At 29.6% G+C, this 23,404-nt stretch overlaps 1 protein-coding gene across 1 annotated transcript in view; it reads left to right on the top strand.

Annotated features, from left to right (window-relative positions):
- The window catches only part of LOC113375900 (homeobox protein homothorax-like), a 575,379-nt gene that overhangs the window by 137,741 nt on the left and 414,234 nt on the right, over window positions 1-23,404 (top strand). The window contains exon 7 of the mRNA XM_026615844.1: window positions 1,040-1,169. Coding sequence (XP_026471629.1) covers window positions 1,040-1,169 — 130 coding nt within the window. The remainder of the gene's footprint in view (window positions 1-1,039; window positions 1,170-23,404) is intronic.

Genomic DNA, 23,404 nt, shown 5'->3' with positions numbered 1-23,404 from the left:
TGTTTATCAATCGAGTTAGAGTTTAACTCAGCACACGGACCTGTCCTAGGACAGCACTACCCATTATTATTTCTGTTTATAAAAATCGAAACTGGAATTTCAATTATTTGCTAATCGTGCAAATACAGCAATCGATGAAAGATAATGCAAAAGTGATATCGTACCAATAAAGTGAGTGAAAATCAATAAATACGACTGACTAATCACGAACTGATGACAACGGGAATAGAAAAACATACAGGTGCAACTGTTCGCATGATTAACGGATACAAATAACCTTTTTAAAGGTTGTGCACTTGCAAAACCGGAAAGAATTCTAGATGATCTTCAAAATATATCTTTTGTAGAGTTGTCGACATTGCAGAATCCTTCAATTCAAAGCCCTTATGTTGAGATGAGAGCTATCGACACTTGAAAATATCTACTCAATTTTATCTGTAGTTGACAAAATATCGATTCAATATAATCGTGTCGAGGAGTAAACACTATTTGCAACTGCTTCGTCAGAAATCAATAACTGGAGACCGTTTTTTTCTATGATAAGAAATTCTTTTCAACTGCGCTGTGTAATTAATATTAAAAGCAATAATAATAAACCTAAGACTATTATATATATGCCTTAATTGTCTGTAATTGCGTAATAGAGCGTTTAATTCTTTGTGGACAACAAACATTGCGTAATTATGTACATGTAACCGCTCGGCTCACGGCGTTATAGCGTGACTTCTATTTTTTTTAATCACAATTCAATTATACGAAAAACTATTTGACCCTTTGTTAAGTTTTTATGTAATGACTCAGGATACATGTGATTGAGGCGTTTGACCTTGGAAATTAATAAAAATTATTGGAAAACTTACGTCAAATTATTGTCAACTTAAATAGTTAGTTACGAAATTTATAGTGAAAATAGATTTATATAAACCCCGTGGCATGGTTTCTCTACTGTAATGTTGTTGATGTAATGGGTATGGAACTAAATTCATTTATTATCTTCACAAATACAAAATAAATTATTTAATAATTTTTACTTTTTCAGCGGCCGCCCTCATCCTCATTATCGTACGGCGGTGCCGTAAACGATGATGTCAGATCACCAGGATCAGGAGGAACACCAGGACCTCTTTCACAACAACCACCCTCACAAGGACTCGATTCCAGCGATCCAGGTGAGTTGTAATTTCTAAATAATTACTTTGCGTTATTTAAAAAAAGCTGGTAGCAAAAATAGGCGATGACTCTGGGAAAATGGGAATAATATAATAGTATCAAAATGATAAGGTCTTCCTGCGTTTACCAATCAGAAATTGTTATATAATCATCATATAATCTTATATTTTTGTCTTAAGTTCTAATTTGAAACCGATTTCGGTATCTCAGTAAATGTCTGGCATTAACACCATGGACAATAAAACGTTCAGTTGACGTAGTAAAATATGCAGGCTTTCTCTGAAATAATTTCAAAATACAATTTACGATTCAGTATCCCGATATGCACCCAATTTAAACTGGCATTAAAAGCTTTTATTAACATTGCGTGAGTATTTTTTTAGAATTAGCACGATTTTATTTCCATTTCATAATAGCGGCGTCGATCGCACAGATATAATTGTTTTCACTGCATAATTAATAAATTGATTCGAATTGTGTTTAATATTATTGCAGATTATAAAGTATTGTCAATCACGCGGACAATATGAATTTCGTTCAACACCCATTCAATTTAAATTGAATTGCGGTATTGATATATTATGAATGTTGGGAATGATCATTGGGAAACGATAACTTTTATTGACGGCTAGTGCTTTTTGCAGATTTATCATTGAATCTATCTGTTTTCTAATTGAATCGGTTGAAAAAGACGAAAATTGTAATCGTAAAATATTTTTGCATAAATGAATGCTAGAAAACCGCATCAACATTTTACCGTGTGGACATAATTTTCAATTATAATAGTCAAAGAGTTAGAAAATACATTGTCTTGAACTAAGTTTATTATAATAATCGAATCAAGCTTATGTTATCTTAACTCTTTTTATTAAAAATACCTGTAAGTGAAAAGTTGGTACGTTTTTATTTGTACTAATGTAATACTCTAAAATATTTTGGAGCAACTTGGACGTCGAATGGCAAGTATTAGATTTGTTAACTTCCCGTAGGGCAAGTTATAGTAATCGCAAAAAAATCGAAAATGAAAATTTTTATATAAATTTATGTTTCAAAGGTTTCTGAACATTTTGGCATACCTTAGAAAAAATGGATGCATGTGTGTGTGTGCGGATTTTCGTCGACGATTTCGGGAACACGGATCAACTGATTTGGATAATTTAAAAAACATTCGATTCGTATTGATAAGGAGACTTGCTGATTAGTTCTTGGCAGGTCTAGCCGTTCCGAAGATAAGGGGCAAAAAGTGCCAAAAACGGTAACTCAGTTGGTAACGGAACAGGTGTGCGTACAAGTTTCTTTGTATAATTTTAGTTCCGAATCCCCCGACCACAAATTGAATTGTTTAAATAATTAATAGTTCCGATAAAAGGTATATCCGTTTTTTATGCACGTCATCGCAGTCCATTCCTAAATGTAAACACGTCTGATGTGCAATAAATGATCACTCTCCGATTTGACAGAAGATATAATTTATGATTGCGCCGGCCCGTGTGTCCCTTTACCCACACCTGACGCATCATTTGTTGTCGAGTCTTTGCGGTCGACAATTAGGAAAACCCTGCATTATCAGAAAACCACCGACTACTTCAAAAATCTATTAATAATAGTACCGCAGAACGGAAGATTTAACCCCAGAATTATTTATTATTTATGGACTTTGGTTATTGACAACTCACGACGAAGCACGGAGCACGAAACATGTTAATATACTTTCGTTTATTTGGACTAATTTTACATGAAATAATACATGTGCATTATTTTCACAAATTACTATTTTTGTTTATTTTTGTACCAACTATTTTTCCTTATAATAAAAATAGACAGAATATTTAGATTCCAGAATCGTTTATTATATATAATGTCTTTGACTTTCAACAACTCATAACCACATACAGAACGTGAATAATACTAACTTTCAAAGTTTTATTCGATTTCTAATATTTATTTGTACTCATTTTTGAACTTCTTAACGAAAAATAATTAGTACTGCACTAGGGCAGGTTAAACTCCAAGAACAATATTGGTATCATGCAGTAGTCATATCAATTTGTACATTAGAGATTATTAAAAAAATAGAGCAAACATAAACTTCTGTCATACTTTTAAGTAGTCTGGCGTAGTATTATATCAATTTGTACATTAGAGATTATTAAAGGAAGAGAGCAAACATTTACCTACTGTCACAATGCCAAGAAGTCTGCCACTTTCTGGACAATTTTGGTGTCGTGTTGTAGTGATATCAATTTATACATAAGATATTATTAAAAAATAGAGCATACATTTACCTACTTTCTTTACACTACTTAAGTCTGCTATTTCCACAGCTATAGTCACTTTTGGTCAATATTGGCACCGGTAGTAGTGTTAACAATTTTCACATGAAAAAATTATTTAAATTGCTATTTTTTCTATTCTAATCAGTTTAGAGTTTAATTTACCTGATAGACCTGCCTCCTAGTAGAGCACTCAATTATTATACATTAACATTTCAATTGAATGGTTTTGGCTGTAAAGTTTATTACTTTTGACCCTGTGCATCATTTACTCCGCGGATAAAAATGCGCGGACATAGAGATGGAATGAAAACTGACATAAAAAAAACATTTGCGAAATGAAATTTGACGAATTCACGTACTAATTGTATTAACTCAAATTGCCGCAAAAAGTTTTTATCTCACGCATCATTTTCAATACTCGGGTGTTATTACGAGCACATTTTTATGCGTATAATAACGAAACAAAACGAGTTTGCTTGTCCAACTCGAACGATTGTTAGCAGGTGGAAACAGAAAGAAAATTAAAAAATAATTGTGTAAATACACATATACGTGGTTATTTAATTGGAAAACGATTCTAATAGTTTTATTTCGTATGCAGAATTGATTGCAAAGTCTTTAGAGAACCGTACTGTATGGTTAGATTGAGTTTTAAGGAGAAATCTTGTTCATTACAAAAATCGTAGGTGTTCATTTTCTAAATAAAAATAAATCGTCGATGTCTCTCTTGAAAATTTCAAAGGGCTATGTAAAGGTTCCATCACCTTATAAAACTTTTAGGCTGTTTTGTATTTATTCAATAAGGGTCACAATATTTCAAATTCAAAGGAAAAATTGTAGGTGTAATTTTAGTAATTTATGAACTTTTAGATATTATCATGAACATACTATTTCGCGATTTTAAGTTTAACTTGAGTTTCCAAAAATATTTAGTTCCTAGAACATTTAAAAACAATGTTTTTCAGCTTTTAGCTAAGGAGAAAAACAGCTGTGTCTAAATGACAAACGAATAAAAGCGTAGTTGCACGAAGCATACAATGAATGGAGTCATTTTGTTTGATATTTTACTAATAAAATATAAAATATTTATTTAAATATTCTTTTTATTTATTTGAATAGCTCTGTGATGAATTACTTAAAAACTATATCCGTCTTTTATAAATGGCAACCCAAATAGTTACCCATATATATGTGACCAATTCTATTATTACATTTTTGTAATAATGACAATAGATATGTAAGTAGCAGACTACTTAATAGTATGACAGTAGATAAATGTTTGCTTTATTTTTTTCAATAATCTGCAATGTAAATATCACTACTACACGATATCAATATTGTTCATTACATGACGGACTATCCAAAAGTGTGACAGAAAGCAAAATATTCCCTCTGTTTTTAAGTGAAAAAAAACACTTATTTTAAGAAATATTAAAAAGTTTGTTGTTGACATTTTACTTATATTTTTCTACTAGTGTTGATTTTTTTATTGATGCAGCAATATCTGGCAGGGATGCAACAATGTTTGGAAGGAAGATTTTCACTTACAATTAGAAACATATTGCTATCTATATTTTCACGTGAAAACCAATGTCGCTTCTGCTTGACATCAGACTTCTCTAAACGGATATCGAACCCGAGACCTTTAATCTAGATCCTGTCGCTCTAACCACTTATCTACGAACGAGTCCAAAATGTAAAATATATTAGATATTAGATTAGATTTGCACCAATACGATGGATGTAGTACAACACGAGAACAATCTTGTGCTTTTGGATTTTTAATAATTAAATTGCAAATTATGCGAATGGACCAATGAAACAAATGCAAAATAGTAAAGAAAATAAATTGCTTTATTTTACAAGAGATCATTTAAATAAATAGTTATTCGAATTCTGCTGATGAATATTTCTGACAAAATACCAGATCAAGGTTATATACAGTGCTAACTCTTTAAAAAATGTACGCATGAAATTTATACTTTGTTGAATAATGTAGTTGTTATTGAATGATGTAGCTATTATTTCGTAAAATCCTTTTATTAAAAATAAGACATTGGACTTAGACATTAGACATTAGCCCTTGTTGGCTGTCCCGCCTTTGGGGTAACCAGGTTTCAAACTTTTGAAAAACGGCAATGACTTTTCTGGAAGTATTAATGAACATGGTCAGATAGTTGTTTGTTTGTTATGTATCAGTTGTTGTGATATAATTGGTTTGGTTAGAAAAATTTAATTGCTCAAAGTCAAATTAGACTTATGTGCCCCGCCCTATCCTATATCACCTGAAATTTCTTCAAACAAAGTAGTAAACCTTAGGAGTTAGGACGACGCACCTATTTTTTTTAGTAATTAGTGAACTAGCATAATAATTGCGTAGCATCCAACTAACATAGTTATCAATGAGTAAATATACAAGAACAAGTAGGTTCTTGACATTTTACTCGTGCCACTTCATCGACAGCAGCGGGTGTTTGGTTCGAACGATATAGATGGATTCTCGTTTCCTTTTATTTAAACAGGTTGGAAGCAGAAGTCGGTCTTCGCACATTTCTAGAAATTCGCCACGGCATCAAGTCTCGCTTCTAAAAGCCATCACATAAATTATTCTCATTTGGTCTGCTGCAAAATAAATGACTTTTGACCATGACGGATTCTTTTTTTCAATTTACTTATACATAATATCGGAATTAACTGTAGTGCGAACTGGAATATTGTTTTGAAAATCTAGTTAACAAAATGGAATTATCTTCAAGGTACTTGGAAGAAGTCATTCGTATGAGGTGCATTAGAAGCATCTCGGGATTTTAATTCCGAAACATTGTATCAATATTATTTAAACAAACTGTAATCATTGTACATATATTTTTTTAAATAATCCTCAGGCGTATATAATTTTATTAATAGCTTGGTCGTTTCAATTTTATATTAGTGTTTTCCTGTATCCATATAAATAGGAATTAAATTTCTTGGAGACAGAAATTTCATTCAAAAATGCTTTTTCCAGCCATAAATTTTAATCTTTTGAAGTATTTTCAGCTAATTGATATATCTTCTAGATGTCTATCTTTTCATTACGAAGTGATTGCATCTATTTCTTAGTGCTTGAACTCAATTCTGATTCTTTTTTAATACATTTTTTTAAATTTAAGGCATTTTTATGTTTTCTTATATATAATCTTGTATTTTGAAGCTTCTTTTAGCAGTCATTTTTAATTTGGGGTAGTGAGCTTAAATTGTTATGACCTTAGCAGATTTTTTTTTATATTTAATTGCGATTTTATAGCGGATACTATTTTTACGTTTTTTAACAGTGATTCGAAAGAATTCAGTATGTTTAACTACATATCATTTTTTTTTAAAAAAAATGACGATTTTTTCTAAAAAAGTAAAGAGACTAACATTTAAAAACTTTATTGAAAAATATACATTACTTAATATTCTTGTAATTTCTCATATAGTTTTTAATCAATGCACTATTTCAAAAATCACTTTAAATAAATATTTTAAAAATGTTTCTTCATTATTTATATGAAACTTCCTTCATATTGAAGCTTGCTGCACGGGATTCTAAAACCAGATTTTTTTAGGTTAATTCACTATTAACAAATTTATTAAGTTTTTACTATATTGAATATATAATTTAGTCAAAACTAATAGTCAAAAACGAAAAAAAAAACGAATAGTCAAATTAAAAATCAATTATATTTATTATTAACTTATTGTGACTTTTAACAGTATAGTATATCGATTTAGTTGTATACTATTATATATATTTCAATTTTTCACTTTCAATTTATCCAATATTTATTTTGTTTTAAACTAATGTCTCAAAGCTGCAAGTGATATAATAAATGAATTCATTAAGTAAGGGTCTTCGAATCATTTGGGCAGATATTAATATACAAAGATGGTCAAATTAGTAACTTTTAACAGTTTTTTTATGAATTCATTAAACATAACACAAAAAACTAATATATTCTCCAAATTCAAAGGTGCAGATTACATTTTACGATCATTCCGTTTATGGCCGAGCATTATACATGTGTATTCTTGTAAAATTAATTCTAACAAAGGTTGAATAATTACTTGACTATAGATGCATACAATAAAACTACACGGAACCAATGTAATGACTATAATAGAATAATTTATAAATTACACATCGCTATCAATCTTCACGCCATCGACTCTATTTTTTTTACTGGCAAATTTTTGAATCCACAGAAACGAAAGCTTCTAAATGCATATTGTATAGGGTAGAGATGCGCTTAAAGTTCCGCGGTTAAAAAGGTCCACCATTCATTATCTCGAAAACAAGTATAGATATTTTTTAACTTTACTATTTTAAAGTAGAAGGCAAAAGATGTGTAACCAGCCATCACCTTAATTCTTACGACGTCAGTATCAGGAGATGAACGAAAATTTTCATTATTTGTGTTAAAATAAATAAAGAGACGACTAGACTTGTGTATGTGTCTATTTTCGGATTGCAATTACCGTTAATGTTTTTCCACATCACCGACTGAATATTTTGTTGAAATGAATTATTTCGTAACGGCTACGTACTGTACTATATCCTACACATCGTAATATATTCAATCGATGGTGTGACACAATATCATTAACGAAAAATAAAATACAAGGGACGAGGCCCAAAATGATTTTTTTTACCAACACGATAAACACACACCGGCTCTAATCAAGTGGGTGTGGAGGTGACAAACGTAAATATTCGGAAAATATACAAACAACGGTAAATGCAGTGCTAAGAGTACAATGCTAAAGTTTAGTGGACGAGGGGAAATAATTCTAATATATGATAGAAAAGGACTAAATTTACTAGAAATATTCTAAAAAACAAGTTGAAGCCTATAAAGTTTGCAACGATTTTGATAAAATGATTTAAATCGACCGAGGCAATGTAAAAAAAGGTTCATCTTCAAAGTTCAAATCGCTAATTTTATGGGAAAAAAATCTTTAAACACAAAGGTAGACAGAAAAAAGTGAACTACCGATGTCTCAAAAACGGTTAAGTTAGGAATTTTTGTATCAACTATATTGAAAGTAAAAAACAAAATATGTATAACCAGCCATCACTTTGATTCTTAAGACTTGCTATCGAGAGATAGAAATGTTTGAAAATTCTTGATTCTTGTATTTTCTGTCGTTGTTAGTTTTTTTTTGGTTGTGAGTACTGTTGTTTAGTTTACGAGACTTTATTATAATTTTTAAATATACGTTATTTAATTGTTTTATTAGATGTATTATTATTTTTGAATTAGATTCAACAGTTTTTTCTCATAAGCATTATAAAAGCTTACATGAGGGTGGATTAAAAAAGACCAACTGAAACTTTACCTTAGTAAAGGTGTAAACAGTAAAAAATAGTTAAAAAATTGAGTTTGTAAGGGTTAAATTAAATATATATGTAGTTAGCTCAACTCTGCTGCTGATTTTCTTGGACAAAATACTAAATCAAGGTCATACACAGTGTTATCTCTATAAAAAATGTACCTATAAAATTTATGTTTTGCATTGGTTAAATATTGCAACTATAATTTTTCTTTGAAATTAGATTAAGACTGTTCCATTTTACTGCGCTTATAGGGTAAAAAGGGACAGATGACAAATTTTATAAAAATAGTAAAAAACACATTTCTAAAATGAGGAATTAGCTGGGAATTTTACTGAACATAGTTCGATAGTTGTCATGTGTTGCGATGTAGTTAATTTGGTTTAGACCATAGGTTCCCAAACTTGTTTGTGTCGCGGACCCTTTAGACTTTGTCATGGACTCTTATTAAGCCGATTTTTTTTATAAATTTATAATCGTACTAACATTAAGTATTAAACATTTGACAGAAACATTCTAATGCGAGTTAAGACATTTACTAATTGACTTCATAATAATAATAATACAGATATTAACAAGTTAAATAAATAATTTCTTTTTGTTGACGTGGACTCCTTGAAAGTTGTGATGGATCCCTGGGGGCCACATGGACCTCTTTGGGAATCACTGGTTTAGACAGTATAATTACTTAAATCGAGTTGGACCTTTGTGCACCGCTTCACAGTATTTATTTTGCATACTTTATTACATTTATTTTAAAATATTATATTGATTTTTATATATTTTGCTTTACACAGCAATACCCGGAAGAGCTATTTTTTTGTTTTCTCTATTTTATTTACAACTGTCCAGTTATTAAGGACATTTAGTAAATTTGGTAAATTTACAATTGTCAGCCGTAAAGGGACATTGTACTGAATTAACATGTTGGAAAAACAAATCAATAGTTGTTTTTTCATTCCTTTTAATGTTAACAATATTTTAATGACAATCATGTAATCTTTACTATTTACTTATAAATAATTTCTTATAAATAATAACTAAGTTATTTCAATCCTTATCAGGAAAATTGCTGATTTAGATCAAGTGGATACTACTTTTGATCTATATTTTTAATTGTGAATAGATATCACCACTGCATGATATCAGGTTACACAGTTTTAGTATATGTATATACAATGATAAATATATGCAGTTATTAGTGTTTTTTTATCTCGTGCGTATGATTTATCGTATCTGCGGCAGTATTATACATCTTATTAACGCTCTCTGCAATGGCTTTAATGCCCAATCATAATATAATTATTGACAAATGGTGTTGATGTTGCATGTACTTGTATATATGTATATATGTTTGGTATTTATAATGAATCATTTCCGTCCGATATGAATTCGCGTATTTATTTTCGCGTCCATAATAATTGTCAATCATTAAAGCAAACAGTGCAAAGTTGAGCGCTAAATGCGATAACTGATCGGGCACATCATTTGAATGTTTTATTTAATTGCGATTTTAAATACATTGCATATAGACGCTTCCGACAAGTTGATGACCTTTATACACTTTTTTAGATTTTGTCTTTTTTAATCTTTGCCTTTTAAATGTTCATTGCACGCTGACTGATCATAGTTCTCAGTAAGTAAAGAATAATCCGCCATTTATGGTTATTGAAATAGATGAATTTATTTGCTAAATTAATAAAAGAATTTGCATATATTCAATGTGTATTGTAATTTAAGAACAATTATAAAACTTTATATATAGTATAGAGCGGGCCTTAAAGGTCCGCGGGTAAAAAGGTCTACCACTATTATCTCAAAAACAAGTAAAGTTAAGAATTTTCTAACAATAATATATGAAAGTAGAAGGCAAAATTAGTGTTGCCTCAAATTGGATGACTTGGCTACTACGAGAATAAACGATCACATTTTAATATTTGTAACGGAAGTACTTTTTTCCTTGTTAGTCTTTTTGTTTTGAGCACGGTTGTTTAGTTTACGATACTTGATTTACACTGTAAACTATTCTACAGGTTATGTAAAAAAAGTTGAATATAACTTAAAATAACAATACGAATTATAATTAAACAGAAATACTTACCAAGGCAAGTTTTAGGATAGTTGTTAAATATTGTTTATTATGTTTAAAAATACATATTTAGATCATAATTTTTAATTTTGTTGTTCAACCTAATAATTAAACTGTATCGAATTGATTAATTAATATAGCTAATGTTGTTATTTCATAAAACCTCTTTCAAATTAAAAATAAATTGATGGATCAGGAAACAAATATTTGGAATATAGTAAAAAACATCGTTCTACAACGATGAATTAGATAGGAATAACATAGTAAGATAGTTGTTTGTGGGATGTGTTATTTGTTTTAATGTAGCTGGTTTGGTTTTCACTGTATAATTGCTTATAAAGTCAAATTGGATCTTTGCGCCCCGCCCTACCCTATATATTGTATAGATTTGTATTGTATATATTGAAAATATCAGTTTTCTGACCTTGACTTCGATTGTATATTTTCCACCGTTCACAAGAATGTGAAATCACAAACACACATTTCCTTTATTACTCGAATTAAAAAAGTCGTGTTGAATGTCTGCAAATCGAATAATAGTAAGTCAGTAAAGTTTCGATTATAATGTATACTGTATTCAGATGGTGCTTTTGGTTAGTAATCCCCTTTTGAAAATATCAACCCTACCCGAGCTCGGGGTCCTCGGTGATCTATTTTGTGTCGTATTGTGTGCAAGTTTGAGTTCATTCGACTGGAAATTCATCACGTTTTTAACACCAGGTCTAGTGTTGTGAACAAACACATTGATATTGTTTTTTTCTTCCGACTATCATTTAGAAATGCACCCCTTTCGTTTCGATTTGGTGGAATTTTTGAGCCTGAAATTGTGACACGGGTCGCACGTACCCATAATAATTGTGAGATGTTATTTTAAAGGGGAATTTGGATCCGATATGCTTTTGTATTCTCAACTTATGCATCCAATTAAGCACACTTGTTCTTTTTGCGACCGATGTGTTCGGGACGACGGATTTTATTAAAACGATTATATTCATATAAACTATCGGATTTGTACACAAGTCGTTGTAATCAACGATATTATTATTACATATTTGACAGATGTATTTATTTTCATGCCGACCTTGTGGAAAGTTAGCATTATAGAGAGGTAGTTAATCTAGTAAATTCTAGAAGAGTTCAACATACCATTTCTTCCAATACTATAGTATACACATGAAAATAATGAATAGGATGGGGTGCAGCACAAAGGTACAATTTGTCTTTCAGTAATTATACTATCTAAACTAAATGAACTACATCACAACACATAACACATATCAAACAAACAACTTTCATGAGATAATCCCTAATTATAGAAATATGTTTAACTATTTTTAAAGTTTGTCATTTGTCCCTTTTCACCCCATAGGCAGGGTAAAAAGGGACTGCCATTGAGCAAACAGATACAATGTCTTATTTTTAATTTTAAAGGAATTTTTCGAATTAACTAAATTATTTACCCATGCAAAATAAAATTTTCTGGGTACATTTTACACTGTGTAACACTATTGATTTGGTATTTTGTCAGAAATATTCATCAGATGAGTTGGAACTATTGATTAATATTTTGTTTCTTTAACTTAATTTACTATTTAATTGGTGATTGGTCTTTTTAACCTTACCCACATGTGAGCTATTATAGAAGTTATATAAAACCATCTATTGAATTACAATAAAATCAACAATACATATTATAAAATAATTAAGTAACGTATACTAAAAAATATATAAAGGTCTCGTAATCTAAACAACAGTACTCACAACCAAAAAAAACAATAAACAATAGAAAATACTTTAGTTATAGATTTTCAAACATGATCGTTTATCTCCTGATAGCGACGTCTTAAGAATTAAGGTGATGGCTGGTTAGTGGCAATACATCTTCTACCTTCTACTTTCAAGTATTGTTGTTAAAAATCTTAACTTTACTTGTTTTTGAGGTATTGGTGGTGGACCTTTTTACCAGCGGACTTTAAACCCCTCTATACCCTATATAAAGTTTACATCACGCCGATATAAAGAAAACGCTGAAAATGCGTTCCATTTCAATATTCTTGCGTTCCTACTAGACAAACTAATAAAATTTAATGGAAATCAGTTACATGGTTTTAGAAATTAGATTTTCGTTCTAATCACTCATATGTATATGTGTATATATATATATATATATATATATATATTCTCTTAAAATATCATAACTCCGGAATGCCAGAGCATTAATACATACATTATAAAATATACCCGAGGATGACGGCCGGGCCATTACAAATCTTGACCTAAGCATTTTTAATTTAATGCTTTCAAAGTCGTCATATTAAGAAAACCTTTTTTTATTATCTTCTCGGCCGCATCGGCTTGATCTAAAAAGCTGGCAGGTTATTACGTAATAATATACATTAAGATATATAATTACATTCAATACCTAAACGACAATTACCGGCGTTCAAATTTGGGACAAAAAAAGTGCCTTGTGTGAAACAACTATTTTTTTTCTGTTCCGGGAATGAGAAATATGTTATATATTGAGGTTCACGTAGATCTAATCATATGCGAGGTTTGAGTTTTCGGTTTAGATTTTTTTTGCAAATTTTTAGTGGACTTACATAATAAAAATTTGTATTATTATATACCACGTTATTAGCTTGCATCTGTGCATTACATGATCTGTTAATCATAGTTGCAATTTATTTATTGCTCATGCCAATAATATAATTATTATTTAATTAATAATTTAATTAATATTTTGTTGCATTCTAGTAGTTATGAAACAGAAATCAGATCATTTCGAACATATTTTCAACCAGTTCTTTCGACTACCACATTGTGCCTGATTATTGCTCAAAATTTGCACCATGCAAAATTAATTATTTTTGGAATTTGAAATTTTTAGTAAATGAAGTGTCTTGCAGTTGATAATTGAAAACTTGACTATTGGTAAATTTTTCCTGAAATCGGATTAAAATCGTACCTTTTGCAGATTTATCTTTACGCATCCATTAGTGACATATGAGAAATGCGTTTTTTAAGTCAATGAATAAATAATAAAACAATCCATAAGTTTCCATAAATAATTACAACAAGAATCGAATAAAAAAATGATATAAAAATTTTCAAATGATTTTGTTTTTTATCTTATAATATGCCTTCTAAGATATGCAACATTGTATAATTTTAATAATATAATTAAAATGCATCAAATAAATTAAATTGAAGATGAAATGTATATAGTATGTATCACTACTAATTACTCTCGGAATTTCCTCTCTAATTAAAATAAAAATTGTAGAAATTTGTCATCATTTTAGTCAAAATTCAATTGAAATATTTAACCCCTATAAAATTAACTAAAATACATCTAAAATAATATTTTTTACTGCATTTATTTACGATATTATTACTAATATTGTGACGAGAATAGCTCAGTCAGTAGCGTGATCGATTCACACGCTAGGTATAGCGATCCTCGTATCGATTCTTGGCACTGGCATAGAATTTAAAATTTCGAGTTAAATTTAAATAGAATTTGAATTGTTTATTTTAAATTGCCTAAAAGTGAAAGTAAGAAATAGGATTTAAAAATGTTAAGTAGAATAGAATTGAATAAAATGAGAAGTAAGAAGAAAAGGAAGATTATAACTGGAGAAGATCAGATTTAGAAGAAAAGAAAAATGAAGAATACAGTTGTAAAAAGCATAAAAAAGGAAAGAATAGAATCTGGGATAGAATAGTATATAAGGTAGGACGGGAGGGAGCAAAGGTGCAAATTGACTTTTGGCAATTATACTGTGAAAACCAAACCAACTGCATCAAAACAAATAACACATATCAAACAAATAACTATCTAACTGTGTTCAGTAAAATACCTAGCTAATGTCATCATTGTAGAACTATGTTTTTTTAAATTGTTGTTAGAAACTTTTTGACTTGAGTTGATTTTGAGCGATTGGTGGTGGTATAGATTCTATACTATAGAATATATATAAAGATAGTTTAGAACATATATAAAAATAGTATAGAATATAAAAATGAAATTTGTAGGCAGCTAAATGCTATAAGTGAGCGAGGCCAAAAAAAATAATATTCATGTTTGTTTACAATATGATTTTTTATTATTATTACTATTTTTGAACAGAAATCAGAACCTTACGTCTTAAGAGCTGTTGGGCTGAAACTTCTCCTTACTTCGTATTTTTTAGATAGTAACCCAATGGTTAATCCATCCATATTTGATGATTTTTTGTTATTAGAATTAATCTAATAGGGCTGACATTTTATTTGTGCAGCAATGCCGGGCAAGGGCTATTTTCACTTGGAAACATACAATATGATATTTGAATGTGGTTTTCATTTACTTTGCTGTTGTTCAAGCAACCAAAAGTCATCAGCGGTAGGCACGATACTGGCATAAAAATAAGATTTAGTAATAATTAAGAAATTCTTGATAAAAATTCAAATGTCGGACGTTCGGTATGAGTTGCTTCAGCGTTTTTTCCGGATTTAACCCCAAAGTCGGATTGAAACCGTATCCGTTGCAGATGTATCATTGTATCTTTGTAAATCCATAAGTGAGATCGTGTATATTTGGTGTGGAGTCATGTATATTCCTGAATCACATATCGAATAGAAGGCAATATCGGTTTGCAAAGCTGCTTCATTAGCCGAGAGCATCGGAGTCAAGGGGGTTTGACATCAATGCGTACACTCGCCCGATTCGCATGGATCCGCCGTTCGCTCCGCACAACCGGCCGAGCGCCGTAGCCCGCTCGCCTTCTGAATGACGCGACTGTATTTATGTCCGTATCAATCGTTAATGGAATTGATTTTAAAAGTTCTAAATGGTTGCGAGAGACAGGGACGGAATCAATCCGTAAGGGCACTCGGAAATATTTATTGCACCGAAAAGTCTCATTGCATTGCGCGATTTTCTCGAAAATATTGCTCACAAAAGGTCCAATTTGACTTTCAGCAAATCAAAACAACCATATCACAACACATAACACGTATCAAACCATAAACTATCAAAATATGTTCAGTAAATTTTCCAGTTAATTCCCAATCATAGAAATGTTTTTTTTTTATTAATTTTCTAATTTTTTTTTTAAATGTCTTTTTTTATCCCACAGTGGGGTTAAAATGGAGCTACAAGTGGGCAAACAGTTCCAATGACTTATTTTCATTTTTAAATGAATTTTACGAAATAATAGCTACAATCTTGTATATAACCTTGATCTGGTATTTTGTCAGAAATATTTATCAGCAGAGTTGATATAATTATTTTTTGATTTATCGCTTATAAAATAGCTTTTCATAACTTAATTTAATTCTTATTTACTAATTTTTATTGTTCACATCTTTGCTATGGTAACAGTTTAATGGGTCATTTTTATCCTATCCACGTGTAATATGTTTTATAGGGGTTTACAGAGATAACACTGTATATAACCTTGATCTGGTATTTCGTCAAAAATATTCATCAGCAGAATTGAAATAACTATTAATTTATCATATTTCTTGTAAAATTGCTTTTTTAACTGAATTTATGTTCTCATTTACTATTTTTTGATCGTTTATGTCTTTGCCAGGGTAATGTTTTAGTTTTTTTTTACCCCAACTACATGTAAAACTTTTATAGAGGTTATATAAAAATATATGTTGATTGACAATACATCTTATAAAACAATTAAATTAACTTATACTTAAAAATTATATTAACATCTCGTAAACTAAATAACAGTGCTCACAACCAAAAAATCTAACAACGAAAGAAAATACTTTTGTTATGGATTTTTAAGCATTATGTTTATCTCCCGATAGCTACGTCGTAGGAATCATGGTGAAGACTGGTTACACATATTTTTTTTCTCTACTTTCAAATATGTCACACAATTCTTAACTTCACTTGTTTTTGAAATATTGGTGGTGGACTTTTTTATCCACGGGTCTTTTAGCTCTGCTCTTCTCTATATATGTATGGTCCAAATATGTTCATGTATTAGCCTAAATTTTTTATTCATTTTAGTTCATATTATTTAGTTGTATCAGGCGTAACGTGCAATTTATACTTTACATTAATATAGCAAGATATTTTATAAATGCGCTAATTACTGAATTACAAACTATTGCAATTGTTATTTTCAATTTTCTTAAAAATTTATTGCGGCACTGATAATTGGTCTTGCATTTAAAATTTGAAACGTAATACGTCATTAGCTTCTGTTGCGGCGCGGACTGCAATATTCCCAAAGGGTGCACAACAATATACTTGCAGCAATTGTAATACTTTGTCTTAAATTGAAAACATATATAAGTTTATTTTACTTTACATTTATGCTGTCTAATCTGCTGAAGATTATAATAAATGTATAGTTGTTAAATGCCTTCAACGTGCCATAGTTTTTGATGGTATCGTTATGGATTTGGAACTGCTTCTAGGTCCTTGAAGTCACAGTCTTTAATAATAATAATAAATAGTAGTCTGCTCGAAGGCAGGTCCACTTTGTGATAGCACCACAAATCAATGATTCTTGTTCTCTCCTTTGTTTATTATATCTACCTTACTCTTTTATTACAATTGAACACTTATTATTCACTTTTATGTATTTTCCTACCCAAAATTCTGCTTCCATGCTTGCTGGTCAGCTTTCAGTTCCATGTATTCTTGCGTAAGTCATCAACAATCTGCATTCTTCTTCTTCCCAATCCTTTTAGTTTATCTATTTTACATTAGACGACGTCATATAGAAGACACCCTGTTTGCAGTATGGGTCCGATTCTGTTTCCTTTTCTTTTAATGATCGTGCTCACTAGAGTTCTTCCTTCTCCTACTTTTCTCAGGACTTCTTTATTTGTTACCTTATCTGTCTTCATCTTCAATTTACCTAATTTCAAAATTTTCCAGATATTTTTATCGGACTTTTTTAGAGTCCGTAACTCTGATAACAACATTTAGGTTCTTTTAGGTCTTCGAGGCAACTCTTAAGACTTCAAAACGACTTTTAAGTTCTAGAAATAACCCTTGGCTTCATGAAGCAATATTTAGATTTGTGTAGGTGTAGCAACCTTTAAGACTTTGAAGTCATTTTGAAGTTTTTGAAGCAACCTGTACTCCGGAAAATTACATAGATAGAATTCCTGTTACTATATATTTTTAATATTATTATTTGTCTGCTGAAGTTGTGAATTATGCCGTAATTTAAAATTCTAATATTTTTTTCTACCATAATTATTCTTGTATTCCATCCAGGAATTTCTATGATTTCGATGCAAAGGATCATTCGGGACAAATATAGTAATTAAATTATTTTACTGCTAGCACTAAAGTTGCTTCGTTCTTCGCATAGAGCAATAGTATTTACGGAATTCAAATAGAATACTTTATTTGCTGCTTTTAAAATTCTTAGAGAAGACGGGAAAAGCAACTTTTACGAGAAGATGTATCATGAATTTACTTCATTTTTATCGTTGATTATTAATAGAAACATGAGGATGAGGGAAACTTTGATGTTAGAATTGGTTCAACACTTAAGGTTGAAATTATGGGGTTTTGCTTGAAAAGTTGATAGCTTAAGGACGCTTCTTAATATAATATTGACTAATATTTTTAATTGGAATTAAAAGTGGCTGTCTAAATTTTAAATTTTGTGCGTATTCTAATTAAAACATTTTCATAAAATAGTTCTACACTTTGTGACACATCATTCATATATCAATTACGATCTTTAGAATTTTTATATACGGCTAAGTTTTCTCTGACACATTAAGAACGATGACGAAGCTCATTTTTTATCGTAAGATCAGCGCGATGTTCTTTTTCTTATTTTTTTTTTGTGTTCGGGAATTATTCAAGATATATTCCATTTTTGTAAAGATATCAATTTTAATGCATTCATCTAAGATCTTTAGACTTGATACTGTAGTTTTATAAGAATTTGAAAATTGAAATGTCTAAAATGTTTGTGTTTTAATTACTAATTATTCTAACAAGTATATTTTTTAGCGAAATGAATCATAAAATATGATTGATTTTTATATTTATTCATGGTCTATGTTTAATGGTCGTTAAAAAATAATTCATCAACACCCCAAGATATATAAAAATACCCACAGAGCAATATTTCTTATCATCACCAGTTATCATATTGTTCGATTGATGACCCTTCTTTTTGAAAAAAAAAATAATGACAATATGATGTCCTTTTATATGTAGATGTCCACAAAATATCATAGGAAATAAAAGATCGATGTTTCGGTGCGGATTCAAATTTACGTGATTGACATAAGGAAGATGAATTCAATTCATCTTTTTTGAGATTTTTATGCAGGGTTAAAAGAATATGTAAAATTGATAAATGGTATCGTTTCATTTGCAAACTTTTATTATACATCTTAGAAGATAAAACTTCCGTTCAATCATGATTTTTTACAATGTTACGGTTTAAAATGCAAATTTAAATTGATTTTTATAATTAAACTTGTTTTCATAGGACTCTAATATTTTACGTTGTTCAGTTTGGGCATAAAATTTACCATTATGCCAAGTTTCATCAAAATTCCAGACGAGCATCGCGCAGGTTCTCCTTGTAAGTTTATTCATCCAATAAAAATTTGATGGATATCCTAATTAAAATATATGTCAATAATCGATTTATTTTAATTTTATTAGCCAGAAATAATTTTGATATTAATAATATCATTATCGATACAATAGTGTTGATACTAATATAAGTAGTAGCATCTTAGAATTGATCAATTTTAATTTTTTTTTTTATTTATTATATTTTAACAAAAATATTTGATTTTTATCGAAAAGCCAACATGTTAGAATCATGAATTCAGAAGCAATCATGAATTTTTGGAAAATACTTAAACCAAGATATTGGCAGATCAAATAAGCTCCTTGGCATTTATCATGGTGCTCATTTGATCATCCAAGTATCTAGTTCCGGATTGGAAAATGTTGCAGTCTGATTTTCTCCTAATTTTATCATCTTGGCTTTATTATTATCGATGTGAAATTTTCTACCAAATTTCGATTTTTGTCTAAATCGATGCACATCTTTCTCATCCCTATTGGAAGCCGCAGAGAACATTACTAAATGAATAGTTTTGTCCGCACTTTAGATCCGAGTCGGATATCGACCATGTGTGTGTCATCGGGTAACCTGTGCGTTGGAAATATGTATATTTATCCTTATCAGATTTTGACACGTTAAAAAGTCCACATGGTACAAAAAAATGAATCATTATCGATTGTAGAATCGAAAAGTACACTCCCGAACTTAGAGGAAATATATATTTATCGTTCCGTATCGCCACATCGACAGAAAACTAATGCCAGATATTAAACATACCTTTGAAATTGTAAAATAAGATCAAACTTTAGGAATAGTAGAAATTGAATTATTGCTTTGAAAAGTAGTTTAAAAAAATCAATACATTTCTATAAAAATAATTTAAATAGGGTAGGGTGGAGCATAAAGTTCCAATTTGACTTCGAGCAATTATATTGCATCATCAATCTAATTACATCACAACAAATAACACATATCAAACAATCAACCATATGACTATGTTTGAAAAATTTGTCACCTGGTTCTTTTTATCCCATTTAGTCAAGGTAAAAATTGACAGCCTGGGGGCAAAAAGATTCACCATTTTATTTTTAATTTTAAAAAGGTTTTATAGAATAATAGCTGCATCATTCTATCAATGCGATGCAGTTTAATTATTAGATTGAACAACAAGATTAAAAATCATAATCTAAATATATATTAAGGATCATAAACATAATGAATAAAAAAATTCATCAACTTTTACTACTTTCACAAATTTATTAAATGTCCTTAACTGGACAGTTGTAAATAACAGAGAGAATAAAAAAAAACTTTTACTACTTCATAAATCTTGCTTTGGTAGTTAGTTCTGTTTAATTTATTATAATCAGACTCATTGTTTCTTGAAATACAATGATTAAAAACTAGATAATTACAACTTCTATTTGAAATACATTTTTATGGACACATTTTTTTTATAAAGATCGCATTGGATACTTTGTCAGAAGAATTGATCATCAAAGTTGTAATAACTATTAATATAATTTATTTCTTGTAAAATTGCATTTTCAACTTGTTTTACATTTTCATGTACTATTTTCTTGTTGTTTACGCCAGTGTAAAAGTATAGGTGGTCCTTTTTACCCAAAGTTTATATAAAAATAACTTTTGAATCTACCTTAAAAATAACAATACATCTTATAAAACAATTAAATAACGTATACTTGAAAATTATTTTCAGATACCGTAAACCAGTGGTTTTCAACCTTTTAAGCACCGCGCTCCCTGCTCTAATAAAAAAAATTGTTGCGCTCCCCCTTAATTTTTTCAACAGTTCAATTTTATTAATACTCAACTGATATTATCAGACAACATATTAATATGCAATATTATGAAAAATATGCATAAAAACTAATTATTTTTTGTTTGTTTTTAATATGATTTCCAAAATATTGAAATATTTTTGATAATAGTATTCTGGAAACATATGCACGCGCCCCACAGGTTGGAAACCGCTGCCGTAAACTTAACAACCGTGCTTAAAAACAAAAAGACTAACAATGAAATAAAATACTTTGGTTAAAAATGTGACAGAGTGGGCTTTTATTTCCTGATTGCAATGTCGCCCGATTTAAGGCGATGGCTGATTACACAATATTTTTTCTTTACTTCAAAATAATATCGTTAAAAAATCCACACTTCACTTGTTTTTGAGATATTGATGGTGAACCAACTCCGGATTTTTGAACCCCTTTTATTTTCCAATTTTAAAAAATTCAATTTTCAATTTTAAAAAATTCAATTTTCAATTTAGAAAAGAAATCCATTATTCATCAGATCGATGTACTTTTATGCCTGTATTATCCGCAAATGTTAATTGGCCTCCATAATTGTTGTAATGGTGTTATTGCATATGTTAACATAAACACTGTTATTTTAAAGGGGGCCCAAATAACTTGACTTCGCTCCACATAATATTCGGAAGAGTTTACACCGAGGGCTACAGATGATGAATAAATAAAAACAATTTTGCGACCCTCGATAGACCGACTAATCCCAAGTGCTTTTGCGTCAATGTGCAGAGTAAACAGATTTGGGTAGTTGGGATCGAAAATATATCTCAATAAATGCTTTTAAATATTTACCACTGCACTCGGGATATGAATTAGTTGATTTTTGAATAACTTTCAGCCCAGGCAGCAAATTAATAAAAATTTACCAATTAAAGGATAATGATTTTCTTACAATAACAATCGATTGGCTTGTGAATTTTTAGAATTTGTAAAGTGTATGCTTTTAAAAAATATATAATATTTTAAAGTTATTTCATGGAAATTTGATATATTTTTATATATAAATATTGGTAAAAAAAATAAAACGTACCTGTTTTTTATTTTTTTATTTTTCTTCTCCAATTGATTCTACTCATCAGATTGAAAAAATTGAGAAAAATATGTGGATTAAATATTGGATTGTGCCGAAAGTGTTATTTGCAAAGTTCCGTACCGTAAATAATAAGTTTCCTGGTATGTTAGTAAAAAAATAACTCATATGACCCACATTTGTTCTCACGACATATTAAACAGCTCGTCCGAATTTTAAGTGTTCTCGTTTTGGTGACTAATGTCCGATTGATTTATGTATTTCGTTAAAGAGGTTGTTAACGTTATCTTTAATATATAATTTAACATCAGTAATGTCAAATTAAATTTTGGATCGTTCGTTTGTGTTCGGAACTGTTAACTTTCATGGTAATCAATCAAAATCTATTGGATAAATATCGTGAAAAAAAGTTGTAAGTTTTTTTTTTAATTTTTATTGTCTGTTAATGATGTTTTGTTAAAAATGCTTCTATGTAACGTCACAAATTAACGAGGAAACGGGCACTTGAACCGTGTAATTGCAATTCGTTAAATAACACAAAAAAACTAAAATATAGGTTACTTTTTCTTGCGCATTTTTAATCGAATATACAATTATTGTAGATCGCTTTATTAATTCAAGAACCTAGTTAGTTGCGTTTTACAATTGATGAGTGTTAGAATATATATCTCATAATTCATTTAATTCACTAATTTTTAAGTGATAAAACTGCATAGAATTATTCTCTTCATTCAAGTAGAGCGGGGCATTCAATTTTTTAGCTATACTATTTTGAAGCAGAAGTCATAAGATGTGTAATGAGTCATCGTGAATATTTATGTATGAATATTTATGACAAAAGTGTTTTGTTTCATCGCAACTTTTATTTAGTTTATGATACTTAAATACAATTTTTAATTGTTTTATAAGATGTATTGTTACTTTTAAGTTATATTCAAGAGTTTTTTTATATAACCACTATAAAAGCTTACACGTGGTGGGGGGGTAAAAAGAACCAACTAAAACTTTACACTGACAAAGTTATAAACAATAAGAAAATAGTAAATAAAAAAGTAGAATGTAGTTATTCCATCTCTGC

The sequence above is a fragment of the Ctenocephalides felis genome, unplaced genomic scaffold, assembly GCF_003426905.1.
Source record: "Ctenocephalides felis isolate EL2017-DRISC unplaced genomic scaffold, ASM342690v1 CF-g0.4_SCAFFOLD_01886, whole genome shotgun sequence".
Classification (NCBI taxonomy): domain Eukaryota; kingdom Metazoa; phylum Arthropoda; class Insecta; order Siphonaptera; family Pulicidae; genus Ctenocephalides; species Ctenocephalides felis.
Note: the sequence above shows the minus strand (reverse complement) of the source record. Positions and strands in the feature narration are given on the sequence as shown.